We start from the raw sequence: 23,384 nt of genomic DNA, 5'->3' as shown, positions 1-23,384 counted from the left end.
AATATCATAATTTTATCTTTGTAATTTAAAGTAGATGAAATGTTTTTTTTCCAAATCTAAAACTTATTATTAAGGGTTAATGTATTACAATTTGTAATATAATTGTATTGAAATAGTTATTTCTCGATTGAATTGATATGGGTTTGGTATTATTTTTTTATCTTGTAATTTAAACTAGTTATATTAGTTTTTTCAATAAAAATTATTGAAGAATTAAATGATGACCATAGTTACAAATCTGAAATGTGTGTAGTATAAGATTAATATTTGTTTCCATTCGAAATGATGTAGTTGTTGGAAAAAGTATTATTAATGTTCATATTGTTGTGTTGATTATGAGTTAAAATAATTCTAAGATTAGGTCAAATTTTATAAGAAATTAATTAAGGAGGACTTCTTCCTATTGAAAAATTAATCTCACAAATGATTTGAGATAGTGATAACAGGAAAAATATTTGTGTAATGCTCTAGAAGTTAATTGGTATCAAAGCAAAGAGAGATATAATAACGTCTAATATTTCCTATTGTCTATTGGTGATCATGTCTTCACATAATACACTTTGGTGCTACTACCACTAGTCTTCCTACTCTCCTGCTCTTTCTGTTTGACAACAAAAATCAATACGTTCTTCATGTTCATTTAAGGCATTGTGTTGATTACTTGTACAAATATTACATAATGTGTCTGATAAAATGATATCACAATTTGTTAGAAAAGATAATAAAAAATGTGGTTACATCACCCTATTGTAGAGTTATTTGATTTGATTGGAGTTGTTTTGTGAGTTCACCTACTAGTTGTCCCAACATTACCTGTGGGAGGAACCGCCAATGATAGCAACAAAAAGAGAGTGGTTGATCATTCCCAAGGTGTAATCTAGAGTTGGGTCACAATATTCAAGGTGAAGCAACAAGAATATTGGCGTTTGTAATAACCTCACAAAAAATGCAATATTTTTTTCATTTCTTAATGAAATTTGATGATACAATTTGCATTGGAAAGGTGAATAATAAGAGAGAGAAAACATAGAAATAATTTTAAAATATATTTTGAAATTAAGAAGTTGTTAGCAGAAGAAGAGGCATTACTTCAAGTATCATATGTTCAATTATCACTATGAGTCATGGTCAATAAGATTACATTAAATTCATGAAAAATGGATTTTGATCTTACATTTAAATCTAATTGTTTTTATTATTATTAAGTTGACCTAAAGTTGTCACTCTGTGAGATAAGATCATAAGTAATCGAGGCATTACTTCAAGTATCATATGTTCAATTATCACTGTGAGTCACAGTCAATAATATTACATTAAATTCATGAAAAATGGATTTTGTTCTTACGTTTAAATCTAATTGTTTTTATTATTATTAATTTGGCCTAAAGTTGTCACTATGTGAGTTAAGCTCATAAGTAGTGTGTCTTTGTGTTATAATCAAGGTAAAAAATGGCAGATCATATAAATAAGTTTCACTTTTTCCTAAACCAACGAATGATGATAACAAAGCTGTTAGAGTTATCATGTTGTGGCTAATAATTATTTATTTAATTATTAGACTATTATACTCTACGCTTAAGCTAAACTTAGGCATTTAATAATATTGTAGGTAATTTATTCTCATTATTAAATACACATTATCCCTTTAGGGTTTTTTTAGGGTTGCACACCTTTAGGGTTGCATATTCTCCTTTTATAAGGATTGTATTGTACTTTTTTATTGATTCCCTCTCTGAATGATAATCTTTTTCTTCAGAGCCATTATTATTTTTTTGCCTCCATTCTTCTCTTGTGACAGGTATTTTGCTTGCAGGTGTTCTTGGGATCTTTGAATTTGTATTTATCAACTTCTTCATGGTATCAGAGCTTAGATCTGTTGCTGCCTATTCTTGATTTTTCAGAAGATTTTTTGGAGGCTAGGGTTTCAAGTTTTTTTAGAGCTTTTTATTTGGATCGGGGGTGCTTCTTTGTTTTTTGGGCATTTTGGGCTCAAATGGACCTCACCGTTCAGTTCCGAACACCCAAAAACTCTCATTTTCATATAAAATTTGTCCAATTTGGACAACTTTAGCCTCTGGGAAAAAAAAATGGTTTTTGCCCAATTTTTGGGCACGAATTTTGAGAAATTCGTTAAAAAAACTTAGAAAAAGAAAATTTATTAAAAAAAAAATCGGCAGTTTTTATGGCATACCCAGGCCGAAATGAAAATAATTGTGAAAAATTCTTTCAAAAAAGTTTTTTAAGAAAGCAATTTGAGGGGGGGCCAACGGCCTTTACAAGTCTGTACGGCCTGTAGTAGGCTATGGACCCTGCCCCCCAGCCGCCTGTCGCAGGCCTTGGGTTCGCTATCGGCCTGCCATGCAACCGCATCACCTCCTAGTCGCCTCCCAGTTGTCACCTCCTGCTTGCCGCCTCTTGGTCGTTGCCTCCTACTCATCACCACTGGCCTGTGCCACCTCTATGCCCCCACCGATTTTCCAACCCCCGTCGACGTTTTTCGACCCCTACCTGTGTTTTTTTTTTCTGGCGAGTTTTTCAAGTGACGAATTTTTGTTTGTAGGAAAGGGAATATTCACATAATATTCCACTGACATCAACAATACGAACAACATGCATGGCCCCCTGTGACCCTCTTTGTGCCCTAAAAGAGGGTTTTTTTTTATTTTGGCCCTAACTTAGGCATACGATATCGTTGGAAAGATGGTTTCATCTACTTTCCAAATTTGTTGGTTTCATCATCTGGTTTTTTCGCTGGTACATTATATAGCCATTTGAAGTCAGAGGGTTTGTTTTCCATACGGAGCTCATACCTTTTCGCCAGGTTCTCTGTTTTTTGCGATTCTAGCGACGTTGGGACGATGTTTCAGAGCTCTTCATAGCCATCCATGCACTTTTTCTAGATTTTACTCCAGGTACATTTTATTCAATTTTTGGTGTTTTCACACTTTGGTGAATTACTTGGGCATATGAGATCGTGGAATCTTCTCGTTTGTGTGGGATGACTTCTTTTTGGTTGTTTTTCATGTATTTCCATCCTTTTGTCTTATTTGAGCATTGTATACATCATTTTGTAAGCATTTTCCTTTTTCCAAACGTACTGAGATAAAGTGCCACTATGTCTTGCATGCTTGGGATCTTGCACATCTTGTGCCTTATTGTACTCACACTCCATTATAGTGCCATGGGGAGGTTTGATGTTGGCCTTTGTTTGCCATCTACTTTTGTCATGTGAGTGTTCCTTCCATGACATTAGCCTCATGATGTGTGTCAAGTGAGTGTTCCTTCCACGACACTAGCCTTTATATGTGTTTGTACTTTCTGTTGCACTCTCGATGTTCTTAGTTCTTTGTCATGATGTTTTTCTTGGCATTTGGTTTCAGTGTACCTATCACCTCTCCCTTGTCAGTGTTATGGGGGGATTTCACCTGTCGGTTGTTGGTTATAATGCTTCCTTGGTTTGTTGGAGTGAGCTATGTATTAAGTATTTGTTCCTATGTACTAGGCGGATGCAGTGGTTGGTTACCTATGCATTTCAATGAGATGGATCATTTACTATGGACACTCTTTCATTCCTATTTCTGGAGGCAACCTTCCATCTTTGATTGATCAGCTCTTTAGACTTTGGTGTTTTTTGCCATCTGTATCTTCGAGTTTAGTTGTTTGTCTTTGTTTGCCATCTGATTCGAGTAGTGTTATTTGAGGGCACTCATGCAGATTACAGTCTTCTCTACCTGGTCATCTTCTTTTTTAGTGGAGGTTCTTCAGATCGACAGTTATTCTTCGACAGTGTTTGTAGCTTCATGCTTCAATGGTGTTCTTCATGTTCATCCTTTGTTCCTGTTTTCTGGAACATTCTCTAGTTTGGAGGCTTCTACGGTTCTTCACTAGCCTTCATCTCCTTTTGGAGTAGAGTTTTTTTCCCACGAGGTTTTCTCTATTTCTTCGCTTTACAAAGATCTTTTGTACTTGGGTACCTCATCAAGCCTAGTTGCTGGGACATTGTTACTTTCATGCATTTTGTTTACATGCATTTCTTAGTCCTTAGTTGTTTTTAGCTACTCCCCAAGTTCATCTTAAGGGGGGGTGTTAGAGTTATCATGGTGTGGCTAATAATTAATTATTTAAATAATATTAGTCTATTATACTCTAGGCTTAAGCTAAACTTAGGCATTTAATAATATTGTAGGTATTTAATAATTATTCTAATTCTAATTATTAAATACACATTATCCCTTTAGGGTTTCTTTAGGGTTGCACACCTTTAGGGTTGCATATTCTCCTTTTATAGGGATTGTATTGTACCATTTTATTGATTCCCTCTCTGAATGATAATCTTTTTCTTTAGCCTCCATTCTTCTCTTGTGACAGATATTTTGCTTGCATGTGTTCTTGGGATCTCTAAAGTTGTATTTCTCAACTTCTTCAAAAGCAATGCTTTTGAATAGTTTGTCTAAGAATATGTCTGATATTGGTGTTTACAAATTAAGGTAACATTAGTCTTGAAGGAGTAATCTCTACTATACTTGACCATAATGAAGACTATGAGTCAAAAAGTCTTATATGTACATAATAAAGCAAGTTCACTTAAAAATAAAATAACATGTTTCTATTATAATGAAGTAGGACATGTAGTTATGAATTGTAAAAAAAGAGCACAAGATCTACTAGATGACAAACTATGGTAACATGCTTGTTTGGTTGAAGAAACTGATTGGGAAAACTATGCCAATGACAAAGACCTATAATGTCCTAGTTATGAACAAATTCAAGTTTGAAGGTAGGAGGTAACTAAGGAAGAAGGGGGCATTCAACGTCCTCTTGATAGTCATCAATGACAAGGCAACTTAATAGCTTTGGTGGCATATTTTTTCTATTGTGATGTGTGCTTCTATTTTTTATGTTTCTAATAATTGAAAATTTCTCATCAAGGGGTGAATATAACACCCAATTCCATCTCTAGTGGTAATGACAATTTCCTATATTGTTGGAAATTGAGTGGCACGATCAACAACAATGTCTATTTCTATTCATGAGTGTGTTATTTCCTTATGTAAACTCCTAGCATAAAATATTGTAATGAACAAAAGCACTAGTGTAATTCAGTTCATGGATCTTGAAACAATTAGTGGTTATCTAGAAAACCATATGAGGCGAATAGATGAGTGTGTTCTTGTTAATGTCTAGGTTTGTGGTTGACAAACTCTAGGGAAATATGCTTCTTTGGTTGAAGAAATTGATTGGGAAAACTATGCCAATGATGAAGACCTATCATGTCCTAGTGATAAACAATATGTCATTCAACGTCCTCTTGTTAATCATCAATGACAGGGTAGCTTAATAGCTTTTGTGGCATTTTGTCCTATTGTGGTGTGTGCTTCTATTTTTTATGTTTCTAATAATTGAAAAAATTTCATCAAAAAGTAAATATAACACCAAATTCCATCTCTAGTGGCAATGACAATTTCCTATATTGTTGGAAATTGAGAGGTACGATCAACAACAACTATTTCTACTCATGAGTGTGTTATTTCCTTATGTAAACTCCTAGTGTAAAATATTGTAATGAACAAAAGCACTAGTGTAATGCAGTTCATGGATCTTGAAACAGTAAGTGGTTATCTAGAAAATAAAATGAGGTGAATAGATGAGTGTGTTCTTGTTCGTTTCTTGAGAGGTTTGTGGTAAACCTATGTGAAAACAGTGAAAGTTTGATGAGAGATGTCTCATTTGAATCAAGATCATGAGCCAGAAGAGCTAGGGCTTAATGCAGTAACATGTGTGAGCTTTTACCATGTTTGCACTAAGGGGGGGAATGTTGGAAAACATATTGTTAGTACTCATATTGTTGTGTTGTTTACGATGTGTTAAATTAATTCTAGGACTAGGTAAACCAATACGAGAAATATTTAATGAAGATTTATTCCAATAAAATTGCAATATCTCGAATGATTTGGGGATAGTGAATGCAAGAAAAATATTTGTGTACATCTCTAGAAATTGATCAATACGAGCAACCAATTCCACAAACAACTATACATTTTTCTTCAATTGCAATATTGCTTCAAGAATATTGTATATTCCTTGCTTCATAGATTGTATTTTCTTCTACTACATGACACTATAAAAAGATTTTAAGGTGTCTTCATTTTTCTTATCACTATTAATGTTGAGCCATTAGGGATTTATTTCAAACACAAATCAAGATGTCATAAGTATATTTTTAACAACTATAGCACAACGAAAGGAGGATTGTGTATTGATCTACAATGTATTGCAAAGTTGTTATAACTATTTGTTCTATTAGTTGATTTAAATTATGATAGGTGTTTCTAGCTAAGTTGCAAGGTTATCTAATTTATATATTTAGAGTGGGGTTGTGATTGGATGGATTTTTTCTTTTTCCCACAAGACATATATCGAGGGAATGTTGTCAAAGACAACTATTTGAATCCCAAGATTTTTTAACACATTGTGGTAATTAATTTTAAATAGACAACGAATTAAGTTATTGATTTTTGTGGTAGCAATCCCTTTCTTGGTTGTGTTCTTTAATTTGTGAAAAAATATTTGATGGTCTTTCACTAAGTTTATGGTTGCATGAAACTTAGGGTGGTTGAATCAATGAAATTTTATGGTTGCATGAGACTTGGGGAATTACTTGTTGGTTCAATGATCATCTTCGAGAGATTGTTTGGATTTGTTATAGGCCATGAAAGTTGGTTATAGCTCATGTAGAATGAACCAAAGGGTTTAGAAACATTTTTCAACAACAAAAAGAGAAGAAGAGTAGTTTGGAGGGAGTTGATCCATAGAAGAAAAGATAGAACAAAGAAAGAAAGGATGGGAAGGATTTGAAAGAATTGGGAGATATAAAAAGAAAAAAATATATATAGAAAAAAAAAAAAAGATTTATAGTTGGGAGAGAGTTGGGTCGTAGAAGGGAACTGATAAGAGAGGAGAAAAAACACAAGAAAAAAATATAGTGAAGAGATGAACAAAGTAAATAATAACTAATAAAAACAACCAAAAGATGCAAAAGAGAGCTATAAAACAAAGGATGGTTACGAAATATAGATATTATTAAATGAACCTCCATTGAAATATTGAGAAGAAGGCGGGTTAATAAATCCTCCATGGAAAGAGATAGAACTCCATTAGTAAAACCTTGAATATATTGAGTTTCGTTTTTCTCTATCAAGAAAATTGTATTATTTTCCTTCAAGTATTGTACTTTCTTCTACTACATGATCTCTATAGTGTAGCCAAAAAATATTGGTACATATTTTTTCTATTATCTTGAAAAATCATTAAAGATTTATTTCAAACCCAAATTAAGATTCCATGTGGATATTTTTGAGCTACTATAGGGCAATAAAAGGAGGACTATGCATTTGCGGCTGTTAAACCTAGAAGTCTTGACCTGCAATGTACTGTAAGGTTGTTGTAACTATTTGTTCTATTGGCTAATAAATGACGCCAAGAGTTTCGAAGTTATAAGAAAGAATGTTTTTCAACAAATTGGTCTTTCAGCGGAAACTATCTCCTTTGATTTCAGAGAGTTTAGTCTTTCCTTGAAAAATAAAGCCATCTCATGGTTAAGTACTAGTTCACTCAAAACAATTTGGCGTTTATTGACGGTTTCTCACAAAAAAAACAAGCATGGTTGCTGCTTACAGTTAAGTCCTTTAATGAGTAAAGAATAAACGTTATTTTGTGGTCATCGTGCAATGAAGAAAGACTAGATATTTCAATGTGTGGAAATAAAATGTTTTAGTAAGAATTGCTATAAAAAAAATGGTAGACAACTTACATCTGTTGTTTGGATACATATTCAGTGAAAAAATATTCCTTCAGATTTGATTGTCAGGAATTCAATCAAAAAGAATGATTTTTACTAAATTCATCAGAATATTCAGGCTGCGGCTTCCCATTATGCTGCTTTGCAATACACTCCCATCAAACAGTGTAAAAACTCTCTCAGCCCTACGTTACTGTGAGTTTGTAGAAAGAGACAAAAACAGACAAAAACAGACAAAATAAAAATAAAAATAAAAACAAAACCTTTCTTCCTCGTTAGATCAAGGTCTGAAACTCCATAGATGGATTCCTGTGTCGATTGCGCAACCCGCCACGTGTTCATCGTCAGCCACCAGATCAAACACCTCGCCCATCCATTCGTCCAAGCGGTAGAGACGCATGCCAGACTTGGCATCCCACGCGTGCACCGACCCTTCAATGCAAAGAAACGCCTGCCGCGTATTTAGAGCCCCAAAAACCCTCACTCTATTACGACGATCGCTATTTGTATTACCACTGCTACTTCTGCTGGTGCTGGTAGTGGAGTTGGCAGAATTGGCATCTGTTGCGGCTGCTTCGGCGAAGGAAAAAGCCCAACTATCTTCAAAATCAGTAATTCGGCGAATTCTTGCGGCGCCGTCATCTGACGCAGTCAAGAACCAGTCATTATTTGCGTCTACGCTTTCCACTATAAGCTGTTGTTGTTCATCCATAGCAATTTCCTCTCTCCTAAAGGAAACTCCATAACTCTCCAGGTCGAATACTGTAACCTTGAACCGCGTTGCAGTGAGAAGAATTCCATCTCTGTTAACTCTCACGCGCCCAATGCGCTCCGCTTGTTCCGTCAACAGACGCCACCCTCGCAGTGCCTCCGAATCGGTAATGTCTCCGGCATTAAACACTAATTGCTCTGTCACGGCATCCCAAATATGACAGGCATGACCGGGGATACCAGCATACAAACCCACCCAAAACTTCTCCGAGCCGGTGAAGTCCACCAGCGTGCCATCGTTCACAACGTTGCCCACATGCGCGCGCCGGACAAGCCCCGTCAAAACTTCCCCAACGAACACATTTCCGTCAAATGACGCGAAAACGACTCTATCATCGTTTATAACAATTCCCGAAATGGCCCTGGACAACGGCCCCAGACGATTCTCGTGAGGGGGCTTCATTGTATTAACGCATTCTTTGCTCGTCAGGCTAAAAATGCGTACAGCCCCGTCAAAAAAACCGACGGCCAAATATTCCGGCGACAGAGTAAGGCACCGACAAACGGCTCCGGCACCGTTGCCGCTTGAATCGCTGGACACTTCGTATTCAATCAGAGTGTATTTGGCTCGGTTGTGACGGAAGTTGGATGCCGTCGAGTGAAGGCGAATGTATTCGTCACGCCAAGATTGCGGTCTTCGTGTTGTTTGTGATGTGTCCCACTCCCAGACATCTTGCACAAGGGCCTCCCACAGAATTTCAGAATGGGAAATAGTCCGCCAGGTGGAGCACACCTGCAGACAGTAAATAATAACCGGAATCAGCTTTGAGCAATTCGATCGCTGTTCTTCCCACATAACGATACAACTAAATTCAAGCTTAAACCCTTACTTTTTTCTATTTAATTCTGTGTTACAAACGCAGAGTAGACACCAGGCGACGAGACTATAGCGTACGATGGGCGACAAATGTGTCATATTTCAGAGTATCGTACGGCCAAGGGTTTTAACAAGGTTCTCAGCACTGCAGAGAAAGCAGAGAGAATAAACGGATCCGTGTCCGGATACGTTGTCCCATTCACTGCTTAGTCTCGTGGAAATTATTAAAAATTCATTCATTTCCGCTTTTTTCTACTCATAGACTGTGCAGTAGCGGAGTAAAACCTTCCTCAGTTAGTACTACTACTCTTCCATGCCAGATACTGTAATTTCTGAGGGAAACTAAGAGTTAACAGGACGAACATGACAACGAGGAAGAAGATAAACTAAACCCTAGCAAGGGCTAAAAAAATATAAACAATCGCTTGGTGTAAAAAGGCATAGCAAGCCTGGACTAAATTAAAATCTGCAACTTAGAGGCGCGGCATTGAAAGTTAATCAATAAAAGCAAAGCACTCCTGGCAGGTAATTGAATCGCTAATTTGACCCTCGCAAGGGCTAAAAGATAAAAGGCATAGCAAGCCTGGACTAAATAAAATCTGCAACTTAGAGGCCGCGGCATTGAAAATTAATCAATAACAGCAAAGCAACTCCTGGTAGTTAAATGAATCGCTAACTAAAACCTAGCAAGGGCTAAAAGATAAAAGGCATAGCAAGCCTGGACTGAATAAGATCTGCAACTTAGAGGCCGCCGCAATGAAAATTAATCAATAACAGCAAAGCAACTCCTGGTAGTTAAATGAATCGCTAACTTGACCCTAGCAAGGGCTAAAAGATAAAAGGCACAGCAAGCCTGGACTAAATAAGATCTGCAACTTAGAGGCCGCCGCAATGAAAAGTAGTCAATAACAGCAAAGCGCTCGTGGCAGATAAATGAATCGCTAATTTGACCCTAGCAAGGGCAGAAAGATAGAAGCAATCCCTTGCTATAAAAAGGCACAACAATCCTGTATTAAATTAAATCTGCAACTTACAGCCCGCCGCATTGAAAATTAACCAGTAACAGCAAAGCAGTCCTGGCTGATAAATGAATCGCTAACTTTCCAAGCTACCGGAGCCTTTTTCATCTTGAAAATTTTGGCGCCACAGGAGCAATTTGCGAAGAAATTTAGCGGCTATAATTTAAAAGATCTTCTCAAACGACAGCAATCTCGGCCAAAATTCTCTTTCGCTAATCAAATTAAACTAAAGAATTTCAGCCAAAACTTTTCTTAGGTTTTCAAAACTTAAAAACTCAGTTGTTTTTCTTAGGTTTACAAAATTCAAACCAAATTTGTCATTACAATGAAATAAACACACATCCATACTGCAATCTTTTAAAGCTAAAGCAGATTTCATCATATCACAGTCAAATTTAAGCTCAAACAGGCTACTTAACTATTTAACAAAAACAATCCGAGAAAACAGAAAAAAACCTGAAACACGGTCACAAGAGCAGGTGCAGCAGCCAGCGCTCCGCCGCCTTGGGCAGCCGCAAGAGCCACTTTCCTTGCCACCGCCTCCACAAACGGCTCAGGCCATACAAGGCCTTCATTATCATCCTCAGCCGAAACCTCTACCTCATGTGACTCTGGCCTTAAGCTCCTAGCTGCAGAAGAAGAAGAAGCTTCCCCCTCCTCAGAATTGTGCCTGCGCCGCCCTAAATGAGGTTGAGCAGAAGAAGCCCCTCTTTTTTCAGGTGGAGGAGACATTTACAAAGAACTGAACAAAAACACTTCCTCCGTTTCTCTGTGGCCCTCCGTACCGAGAAAATGAATAACTCTGCTGGTAGTTACGGGAAAGACAGGCAAATAAATAGCAAAAAAACACGACGTGGTGAAGAAATTATAACGTTATCCGTGGGCGGCGACGGCGCGGTTGGACAGTAATATGACCGCCGGCCGAGGCAGGCTCGCTTCCCTATTAAGCACTAATTTTGCTTTGCATTGGACTGAGCGTCGGGGCAACAAGGAAGAATTACCCCCGTAGTCCCCCCCCGCTAAGGCCAAACAACGGCCGTCATACTATTTAATTTAACTATCTCCCAAGCTTTTGTGTTTAGGACATATTGGCATGCATGTCCTTGGACGGTACGAGTACTTTTGTCTTTTGAGTCACAATTCCATTTGTCTTCCAGTGGTGCATAAGACATTTGATTGCACTGCCAAGTATCATTGTTTTTAACACGCGTTAAAAGCAGTTCCTCTTTTTTATTTATTAGTTGCTTTGTGTTGAATGAGCTGTCCGTCTCTTGACCAATATTTGATTGCGCTGTTTTGTCCACTCCCCAATTACAGGTCCTCTGCACGTGTTGACGGCTATATGTTTTCTCTTTAATCATACTCTGACTGCATGTGCGGAATTGCTCCCAATTGGTTTGTTTGCTCCACGACGGTGTAGATTCACGCCCAGCTGTTTGGAATGAATATACATCGTCCGGGTTGGTTGGACTGTGGAGTTCAAAATTGTCGCCTCTTATATTATTATTATTTTATTTTTTAGACCGTCAACAGTCCCAAAAAAAAACAGTCAAATTAAAATTTTTGAAATCAGATGATCAGGGTCTGTCGTGGACCGCTGGCTTTATTTTTCTTGCTGCCTAGTTTTCTTTACGTTGATTAGGGGAAAGGAACCAGTAGTTGAGCATGTATCAATTGTTGTGACGGTTGTTGATATCTTTTGTTCCAAAAATTGAACAAATAAAACCTATTGTTTGAGACAAAAAATATCAATTTTTGTTACGAAATGTACCAACAATTGTTAGGAAATGTACCAATAATTGTTAATTGTAAAAAGTAACCAATCAGGTGATGCCATGTCAGCTGCACAACTATTGGGGTCTCTTTTGCACGCCTATTGGTCTCACGTTTTTTTTGGGTTGTTTTGGACACCTTGGCAAAAAGCATGCTGATGTGGCATCATATTTGATGGTGTGGCCTTGAAACCTTAGTTATAAGCAGGGGACTTGCCAAGTAAGCTGCTGTAAAAAAATCGGAGTGATTTGAAATTTCCAAGTAGGATTTTGAGAAGCGTGAAGTTAGGGTGCACAACTACTGGGTCCTTTCCCCTAATAACTAGTTAATTTGATTGGTCGTTTCTTTTTCGAGGCTATATGATGTTAGCCTAAGGTAGGCCCTATATACATATATTGAAGTATATTTATATTATTTTTATTTAATTTTATATTTTTTATGGGAATCTTTGTTTTGATGTATAAATATATTGACAAATGAAGTTGTATCGTTTAAAATTAGCATATATATCTTAAATTTTAATTTAATCTATATAAAATATGCTGAGAGATATCCTTCTTGAGGCGCCTATTTGTCTTTAGCATGTAAAATTGTATAAAAATAGGCGCCTCGAGAAGGATATCACTCGGCGTATTTTATATAGATTACAATAAACCGACCAAGGAAAAATTACAAGCATATATATCTGCTGATAAATTAAGTGACTTGTAGTAAGCTTTGTATTGTTGCAGTTATTTGTAGTTTAATGGATTAGAAATCTATACTTGAAGACTTTGAGCTTTAAGATAAGTATCTAATTGTTTAATTTGTAACGATCAGTGTGAATTAGTGTTACCATAAAGGAGACTTTGTGCTGCTTAATAGTAACTCTTTGTGTAGTTTGTCAGACTAATAGTTATTTTCTTTAAGTATCTGAAGAGGTAGAGAAATTGTAACTAGGTGAAGGGAGAATACATAAACTCTGAAAAAAGAGAGTTATATGCCCAACACCAACCCACAAATTTAATTTCTTATTAATTAGAGGAGAAATTTCATAGGGAACCTCCCCTTGATGAGAGGAGAGATTAATTTCTTAGCATAGCGCTGTGTGAATTTTATGTTTTGTCATTAGCACGTTGGTGACAAAATATTCACCCAATAGTTTTTTGGCGACTCTGTTGGGGAGCGATGTGCAACCGATTTGTCTCTTGGGTTGCAGTGCGCTTTCATTGTAATTTCCATATTGTTGTTTTTCTTCAAATCATAATATGGCTGATCGACGTTACACTCGTGGGCAACGATTAGCAGGAATTGTTGATCCTACCTTTGAAGTATTGCAGCAATTCAATTTTCCCTTTATGACACCTCCACGAACATTTTCTCCTTTGCAACGGACGCGAAGTTTTCCTCCATCTGCACAGCGATCTCCTGTACCAAGTGAGGCGTCGAGTTTGCAAGTTGCAATTGTTCCACTTGCAAATCATTTTGTAATACCACCTTATAATCCATTAAGGATGGCTATTGCTAGCCCTTGGGGTACTTCTTTTGGTCCTCTGAACTTGACCGCACCTTTGCATGAATTACCCAAAGGTACGTGAAAAAATTTACCCAAATTTTTTGGGGATGGTGCTCAACACCCAGACGAACACATTATTGCCTTCTACATCGCTTGTGGAGTTCTTGGTGTTGAACACGGAGATGTTTCATTAAGATTATTCATTGAAACTTTGCATGGAGCTACTGCCGATTGGTTCTATCATCTACCCAATGCTTGTATCACAAATTGGGCATCTCTCAGAATGTTGTTTGAGGCGAGATTCAAGTCTGCTGAAGATGATCATGCTTTATTGGCACAATTAACTCAGTTGAAGAAAGAGCCTCAGGAACCCATGCGTGAGTTTGTAGCCAAGTTTGACAAGTTACATAGTCGTATTCCAGTTGCTTCAAGACCTACTGCTGGAAACTTGAAATGCTTTTTCATCAACTCCCAATTGCCAGAGGTGAGTTTCCTTTTGCGAAGGAACAATCCTACAGATTTGGCTACAGCTCAACAAATGGCCATATCGATTGAAGATGATCTTATCCTTGCTGGCAAGATAAGGAGAAATCCTAACAAGGCTAGGAGTAATCAAGCTATCGATGCATCTCTTTCTTCAACTAGTTCCGCTGATCCTATGATACAAAAGCTAGCAAATGAGTTGCTGGCGCTTAAGAAGTAGATTTCCTCACAAGGAAATACTTCTTATCGAGACGTTCCAAGAAGGACTTACCCAAACAATGCTTTTAATTACGCTATGCGTAATCAGAATAAATTACCTCCTGCTCCAGAGAGGCTTGCATTGGAAGCACCACCCCAAAGTTCAGCTACTCGATACTATGAAGTTGAACAAAATGATCTTCCTCCTTTTGGTGAAGAAGATGCTAATTCACATCAAGAAGGTGATGCAGATTTAGCTAGCGACTCTAATATCAAGTTTATGCAATATCGAGAAGATGATACGCCAGATACATATGATGGAGACGTCTTTGCAGTATTCACCCGTTCTCAAGCACAAGCAACTCAACTGCCTGTCATTACGAAGGGCGATGATTCCACTCAAGTAAAGGACTCTCAATGTTTGCCAATTTCTATTGCAAAGCGTGGGACCCCTATACCAAATCCTGCGAAGGACAACACTATCTCAATGGACGCTACGAAGGATAAAAATGTAAGTGATTCTTCGACTGCTGTTAATTTTTCTGCACCTGTCAATTCTTCTGCACATGCACCGAAGACTAGTGTACCAAATATTTTAAATTCTCAAAATGAGAATCCAAATCCATCTTTGGTGATGAATTCCTTTCAGTCATTTGATATTTTAGATCATGCAAAGAAAACCAAAATACAAATGTCTGAAGTTGAATTTTTGAGATCTAACCCCGATCAATTTGATCGTTTGGTCAAATTTGTTAAATAAAAAGATTCTACCCCTAGTAATCTTCCAAGTCAAACTCACTCCAAAACAACCTAGTAACTTCCCCTTCTCCTATTGAGAAGATAGAACCATTTTACATCTCTTTGTTAATTAATGGTTATAAGCTTAGTAACTGTGTAATTGATTCTAGGGCATCTGATAATGTTATGCCATCAAAAGTTGCCAATGCTCTTGGTTTGACTTTGATCAAAACATTTGGAAGGTGTTTCTCCATGGATAATAAACAAGTTCCCTTGATTGGTCAAATCAAGGACGCACAGTTTGCTTTTGCTTCGTTCCCATAAAAGAAAATTAAGATGATAGTCTTGGTAGCCGATGTACCGGCTTCCTATGGGATATTGTTGGGAAGAAACTTTTGTAAAGATGTTGGGGGTGAGTTAAACATGGATATGATTGAGGCTCATATCCCTGTTAAAGGAATTGTCCAAAGGCTACTTCCAGAAAAGGAATCGAAATATACCGTTGTCAAGTCAGACGATCAGTGGGCCCAGATTCTTTTTGAATCATTAGGCATGGGTAATTATTTCATGCATGCTGATGATGGTCTAAAGACGACTCCTGAGAGTGAAGTTGATACTTCACTCAATTATTTCCCAGTTGATTGTGAAAGTAGTGTTATTGAATCAGAAGGATCTTCAACTTCACAACAAGAAATTCTCAATTTTGACACCATCAGCATTGGTAGTCCAGATGATGTTTGGATGCTGGAGTTTGATGGCAATTGTTCTTCCACCGAATCGGGAGCCGATATCGTTTTGATTTCTCCTAAGGGTAATCTTTTCCCTTTCTCCTTCAAATTGTAGTTCGATAACACAAACAACACTGCTGAGTATGAGTCTCTCCTTCTGGGAATGAATGTTGCTCAGCAAAAGGGAACCAAGAACTTGCATTCTCAAGGATATGCCGAGTTAATAATCTGTCAGATCAAGAACATTTATCAAACAAGGAGTGAAAAGTTGTGGCATTACCGCAACCTTGTCTGGAATTTAATAGAAACATTTGATGCTTTTGATATATCTGTGGTTTCCCGTGAATTCAACAATAGGGCTGACTCATTAGCAGTGTCAGCAACATCTTTGGTTTCTCACAAAGATTTTTCAAGATCAACTTATGTTGTTGAGTTAGTTTTCCGGCCAAGCGTTCTTGACAACTCTGATCATTGGCAGGTGTTTAATGATGATCATCATGTAATAAATTTCTTGCAGACTTCTGATAATTTTGATGATCTGTACTTTGAAGGTAGTCACTGCCCTTCAAAGGATGCAATTGAAAGTGTTGACGCAGAAATAGGAGAAAAGTTTCTGCAATCAAAAGGAAACAAGATCCCCAAGGGTCTAGTTTTGCTAGAAAAGCTTTTTGACAAGCATGATCGCTATGTTAAGAAGCAACAAAGGTCAACCATAGGGTCAATGGAATATGAACAAATAAACATTGGGACTGAAGACAATCCCAAAATGATCAACATTGGAAAGTGTTGTTCACAAGGAGAAAGGCAGAAATTTGTTGCATTATTGCAGCAGTATGTTGACGTCTTAGCATACTCCTATGAAGATCTAAAGTCTTTTCGTCCCGAAGAGCTCCACCATGATATTCCATTGAAACCAGGTATTATGCCTTTCCGACAGAAGCAAAGGCAATATAACCCAAAAATCTCCGACACTATCTTTGTTGAAGTACAAAAGATGTTGAAAGCAAGGATAATCTTCCCCATCCACCATTCTTCTTGGATAGCCAATATTGTACCTGTACGTAAGAAGAATGGAGAAATTCAAATATGTGTAGATTTCTGAAACTTGAATCAAGCATCCTTGAAGGATAATTATCCTTTACCTGTCATGGACCATGTCCTACAAGCTGTCGCTGGAGCAGAAATGATGTCCATGTTGGATGGGTTTTCAGGTTATAATCAGGTAGAAGTGCTAGAGAAAGATCAACATAAGACCGCATTCACTACACCTTGGGGTACTTTTGCATATCGCAGGATGCCTTTTGGATTAATAAATGCGGGAGCAACTTTCCAACGTGCAATGGACTTGGCCTTCCGAAGTTTTCTTGGTAAGTTCATTATGGTCTATTTGGATGATTTGACAGTTTATTCTAAGGAACATCAAGATCATTTTTCTCACTTGCAACGAGTCTGAGAAAAATGCCGTCAGCATGGAATTTCCCTCAATCCCAAGAAATCTATTTTTGGGGTCACTGAAGGTAAATTGCTTGGGCATATTGTTTCGAAGGAAGGTATAAAAATTGATGCAGAAAGGGTAAAAGCTATCTGTGACCTTTCCTTGCCAACAAGCAAGACTGCTGTTCATTCTTTCTTTGGAAAAGTTAATTTCCTGCGAAGATTCATTCTAGACTTCGTTGAACAAACTCGTCATATAGTCAATATGATGAAAGGTAATTCTCTCTTCAAATGGATTCCTGAAGGGAAGCAAGCTTTCCATCAGATCAAGGAAGCCATGGCAAATGCTCCAGTCTTAGTATGCCCAGATTATACTAAAGAATTCATTATGTATAGTTATGCATTAGATCATACTTGTTCGGCTATACTAATGCAAAGAAATAAGGAAGGTGTGGAATCACCTATTGAATTCATGAGTTATCCACTGAAGGCTCATGAGTTGAAATACTCTGAAATGGAGAAGCATTCTTTTGCCGTGGTGAAAGCGGTTAAACATTTCAGGTTTTATATTTTGAATTCGCATGTCATTGCTCTTGTTCCTGATGTTGTTGTCAAGTCAATTCTGACTCAACAAGAGTTTGGGACCAAAAGGGGCAACTGGGTTGCCAAGATTCAAGAATATGATATGGAAATCAAGCCCACTAAGTTGGTTCATGGAAAAGGTCTATGTGAATTGATAGCTGACAACAAATCAATAGATGAAGTGGTACTTGAAAAAGAAGGTATTAATCAAGATCTTCCTCATGTTCTATTTGTTAGCACTACTAATGAGTGGTATTCCGACTTGGCGTATCTCTTGACATATGGAGATTGTCCTGCACACTTGTCGAGGAAAGAAAAGCAAACCTTAAAGCTCAAAGTGGTGAATTTTGTCCTATGGGATAATGGTTTGTACAAAAAGGGTCTGGACGGCAATTTCCCACGCTGCGTGGATAAACAACAACAAGTAAGATTACTTCAAGCTTTTCATGATCTTGCTTGTGGAGGACATTTTTCTGCCCCTGTTACTGCACACAAAATCTTGCGTGCTAGGTATTACTGGCCAACATTGTTTAAAGATACATACAGCTGGGTTCGCAAGTGTGAGCAATGTTAGCAATTTGTTGGCAAGCCTAAATTAGTTGCTCTCCCACTAAAGCCAGTAATAATTGAAGAGCCTTTCAAACAGTGGGGGTTGGACTTCATTGGACCTCTCAATCCAGCATCAAGTGCAGGTCACATATACATCCTCACAGCAACGGATTACTTCGCCAAGTGGGTGGAAGCAATTCCAACTAAGCAATCTACCTCGGCGGTGGTTTGTCAAATTTTAAAGGAGAACATCGTCTCAAGGTTTGGTGTTCCTCATAAGATTGTAGCTGATAATGCTTCATGTTTTTTGTCTTATGAGATAATTGACTTTTTCTGTGATCATAGTATTACTCTTTCACACTCATCTGACTATTATCCGCAAGGAAATGGTCGGGCTGAGTCAAGCAACAAGAATCTGGTTACTATTATGAGGAAACTTGTTGATGAGAAACAACGGTTTTGGCATAAATCTCTTTATGATGCGCTATGGGTGGATCGTATAACTCCAAAAAGAGCGATCGGTATGCCACCTTTTCAACTTTTGTATGGGTTGAATGTTGAGATTCCGATCACTGTGGAACTTCCAGCACTAAAGCTCGGCAAGGCCATTGAGGACAAAACATATCAAGATTCATTGGACAAGAGGATTATGTTTCTCTCTCAGCTGGAAGAAACAAGGGCTGAAGTGGTAGATAGGATTGTTGCACACCAAAATCAAGTGAAGGCGTTGTTTGATAGGAAAACAACTTCCCGTGACTTCGTAGTTGGTGGTCAAGTCTTGTTATGGGACAAGAGGAGGAAACCAAAAGGTTTGCATGGAAAGTTTGATTCTTTATGGAGAGGTCCCTTTACTATTCATGAAGTATGTGGCGAGCATAGCTACTTACTTGCATATGCAGATGGTACCTCGTTCTCGCTACCTCGTAGCGGAGAATATTTGAAGCTCTTTACTCAATAGAGAGCAATGTAAAGGAAGTTGTACCTTTTTGTAAAATATGTATAGTCTTTTCTTTTTAGTCTTTTCATCGCCTGACTCTATAGCCCAATGGATACAGGCACTCGGAGTTCTGGATTCTACAAGCTTCAGGTGGTGCAGCTTGTTCCCCAGTCAGAGCCAGTTGTTGTCCTCGATTTCGGCACGACCAAAATCGTGAGGCAACCCTACAAAACTGGTCCATTTCGTACCTTACGGTCTCTGGGAGGGCTTAATCGACTTGGTCGGTTAGTCCGTTTCATTCTTTTCTCTTCGTTTTATTGTTTTCCTTGTTTTTTCTAGTTTGTAGTTTTACCTGCAGTTCGGACTTTAGAGTCCGAACTGCAGGGTTCTTTTGGCTAAAGCTGCATGTCAGAGTTTAAACTTCGGTGTGTATTTGTTGGTCTTTGCCTGCAGTTCGAACTTAAAAGTCCGAACTACATGTGGCCTTTGCCGGCAGTTCGGACTTTAAAGTCCGAACTGCATGTGGCCTTTGTCGACAGTTCGGACTTTAAAGTCTGAACTACAACTATGTGTGGTTTTAATGTCGCATTAATTTTTCTTTTAGGGTTTGTTAAAACGCTTTATAAAGTTAATCTTTACATTTTAATCTTCATTTCTGGTTTGTATCGCGTGCCTCCTCCCCCATTTTCTTCCATCACCACTCAGATTTTCTTCTCCGTGGCTTGATCGGATTGCTTACGACTCGGATTTTTCGAAGATCAAAGTGGAAGAGGTGGGTTTTTTGTTTTCATTTGTTCTTCTTTGCTTGTTTTGGGTTTTTTTTTCCTTTTCTTTTCGTTTGTTTGTGCTTGCCTCCTTTGTTCCGGAGAACAATCGGATTTCAAAACCCGATTGTTCTCTGGATCCCCTTATCTTCCCTGCACATCGGAGTTTAAACTCTGGTATGCAGCTGGAGATCAGTCCCTCTGCATATCGGACTTTAAAATCCGATATGCAGAGGGGAGTTGGTCGGCATATCGGGTTTCAAAACCCGACAAGCCGACCGGTTATCCTTCTCCTAAGAAGCACATCAGACTTTAAAGTCCGATGTGCCTCTAAACTTTTCTAGATAGCACATCGGACTTTAAAGTCCGATGTGCTTGTTTGAGGTTTTTTCTCAACACATCGGACTTTAAAGTCTGATGTGTTGATATCCTTTAACAAAATGGCAGATCGGACTTCAAAGTCCGACGTGCAGATGGAGGTGTTTTATTGTACTTCGGACTTTAAAGTCCGATGTGCAAATTTTTGTTGGTAAAGAATCAGGTCGGACTTTTTTCCCCGACCTGCTGTTTTTTGGCAGTTTTTCTCCTAAGCCTGTTTTGAGTCCCATTTTTCGATCCGTTTGAGGAAAATTGATTTTGATTGTGATGAATAGCTAATCACCAGTTTTGAATGCAGTCATTGTGCACGAATGTCAAAGCTCTCTCACAACAAGCCCGAGTTTTCCTCAGGACAACCTTCTCCAAGTAAAGCATCATCAAAAAAGATGAAATACAAGTACAACATGTACTTGAATATGTACCCAGAGAGTTCAATAGACTCAAATATCAAGGAGATCAGGGACACTGAAATTGGGCATGTTGACATGCAAGAGTTTATTGATCGGGTTCAAAAGGCTCCTACACGTCTAATCAATTTAATCAAATCTGAGCTGCATAAGTATGCATCTTTCCCAGTTGCGGCTCACGATCCTGATTTTGTACTGGTAGTGGCTGATCACTTTGATCCAAGCACAAGGCAAGTAAAAGATGATGATCAGAGTGTCATCATGACTCTAGACAGTGTATTCTTTAATAGTGTCTTTAAAGGTTCATTAGTTGAAGAACTAGCTGATATTTCTCAAGAGAGTGCTCAAGAGTACTACGAGAAACATGAGGATAAATGCAAAAAAGTGATTAATATTGTTTATCTCTCTACTGCTAGAACTTCCCTCACCTCATGATGGCCTAAGTATTTCCACATGAGTGATTTTAATGAGGAATATAATGACATGGTCACCATGTTATCCAGAGTGAGAGGATTAAAAGACTCTCATTATTTCCAAAGCTGGATGACTTACTACATAAATATAATCAGAAAGGGAGCTGCAAGAATTGATTGGGGAGAACAAATCAGTGACGCGCTTTGCGCCCAATTAAAAGAGGTCAAGGTAACACTAAAGTTTTATATGTCCTCATACCTAGTTTACGCAGCTGCTTCAATGAGGCAATATCCAGGCTTGTCAACCAAGGGTGACAGAAGAGTGGTGCTCGTTTGGGAGTACTATGACCAACTAACTATCAAAAATCAAGGTAATCATTACAAGAGGGTTAATGATGCCGTGTTTGCTGTGTGGAAGTGAATTTTTGATAAAGGCCTGCAGAAGAGAAGAATATCAGAGGCCACTTACACCAGAGTGTCTCATTTTGGGTGCGTATTTCTACAATTTCCCACATTCACCTATATCTGAATTGGATGTTTCTTAGGTGAGCCCTTCATTCTTCCAAGGTTCCCTTCAGACAAAATCGTCCTTATGGAGCTGTGCAGACAACTGATTAATGTGCACATGAGAAACAATCACAAGCACATAAGACTGGACTGAAATTCCTAGAGTCAATTGGCAGGTATTCAGTGCTGACCAACCCCAAGGCCAAAAATATGGAGGAGGAAATACAGTGGAATACCATGAGAAGGTTCAAGGCCTGAACCGATTTTGATTTTCGAGGTATAAAGAGCAAGCTCAAAAGGAATTACACTCATGTTTACAGGTTTGAGGATGTTTGGGTGGATTGTCAGAATGAGGAGGGTATAAGAAGGATGGATTTTGGCCACCTTACTCTAGAACAAATTGAAAATATGGATCTAGCTAAAATCCCAATGACTATGGAAGACACAGATGACATAGTGGACCCTGTTTATTATGAGAAGAAGATTGCAGACTCCCCACTTCCACTTATGCAATGGTCCAAGAAGGAAAACAAATCCATTACGCAGAGGATCTCTCCCATCTTAGCAAACAACAATGCTTGGTTGCTAAAAAAGAATCTCAGGATGAAACAGCTTCCCACTAGTTCGGGAGATGATGACAATAGTGATGGTCCATTGGGCAAGACAGCAATGACCGAAACAAGAACAAAGAGCAGGGAAGACTCACAAGCACTATCCTCAGCTCATGTGATACAATCAAAAGGTAAAGGGCCCAAAATCAAATTTACAGTTAAAGGGTCAAAGAAGGGTGAATCATCATCCGCACCACAGGAAGCAGTGATGAAGGAGTCAAAACAACCGCCTACCAGTGAAGCTAGAAAGGGAAAAGAGGTCGAGGAAGGTGAAATTCCTCAACAAGAGGAGGTACAGGCAGAAGAAATATCACGCCCAGCTGAAATTGACGCCCCGATTATCTCACAGGTAATCGTCCCTTATGTTGACTCGAACTTTGACTCTGACCAAGAGGATGAAGATTTTCATGAGGATGGAGATCTAAGTATGGGCATGACGTAATCAGAGATCGTTGGTCAATTTTTTACAATAACCAACTTCTCTAATTTAGATGATATCCCTTCATCTACTTTTGAGTCTACCATGATGGATTTTAATGAAACCTTACAAGATGCACTTGCAGAACAGGTTTCGGTAGATTTACCCGCCACTACTACCACCATCACAATAATTCCTCCATTGGTAAGTGCTGAAGTTACACTCACAACACCCTCGACTCTCCCACCTATAATTGAAGAGATAGTAGCAACCAATGTTCCACTAAAAGCTTCAATATCAGCACCATCAGTGACACTCACAACTGCTCCAAATTCCAGTCAACCTACCCCTGAATCTTCGACTCCAAGTCAGCAAGGAGCTACTACTCCATCATCCAATCCAGAACTACCCCCTTGGATGGAAGTAGTGGCCCCTAAGAGGAAAAAACAGGTAATATCTCTTGATGAATTTGACTTTGAACTTTTAGTTCCTCCAAAGCCTAAGGGAATGAAAAAGCCAAAGACAGTATCTCGGGTGGTTGTAGACCCAGCTTCCAAGAGGAAA

At 38.3% G+C, this 23,384-nt stretch overlaps 1 protein-coding gene across 1 annotated transcript; it reads right to left on the bottom strand.

Moving 5' to 3' along the window:
* Nucleotides 1–7,830: 7,830 nt before the first annotated feature.
* On the bottom strand, nt 7,831–11,413 carry LOC131077973 (transcriptional regulator STERILE APETALA). Its single transcript, XM_058015584.2, has 2 exons — nt 10,862–11,413; nt 7,831–9,302 (listed from the first exon to the last, which is right to left on the bottom strand). The coding sequence occupies exons 1-2, from the start codon at nt 11,135–11,137 to the stop codon at nt 8,079–8,081; spliced, it is 1,500 nt and encodes a 499-aa protein (XP_057871567.2). The 5' UTR covers nt 11,138–11,413; the 3' UTR covers nt 7,831–8,078.
* Between the last annotated feature and the right edge of the window lie 11,971 nt (nt 11,414–23,384).

The sequence above is a fragment of the Cryptomeria japonica genome, chromosome 5 (assembly GCF_030272615.1).
Source record: "Cryptomeria japonica chromosome 5, Sugi_1.0, whole genome shotgun sequence".
NCBI classification, from domain to species: Eukaryota; Viridiplantae; Streptophyta; class Pinopsida; order Cupressales; family Cupressaceae; genus Cryptomeria; species Cryptomeria japonica.
This window is presented reverse-complemented; position numbering and strand designations above follow the sequence as displayed.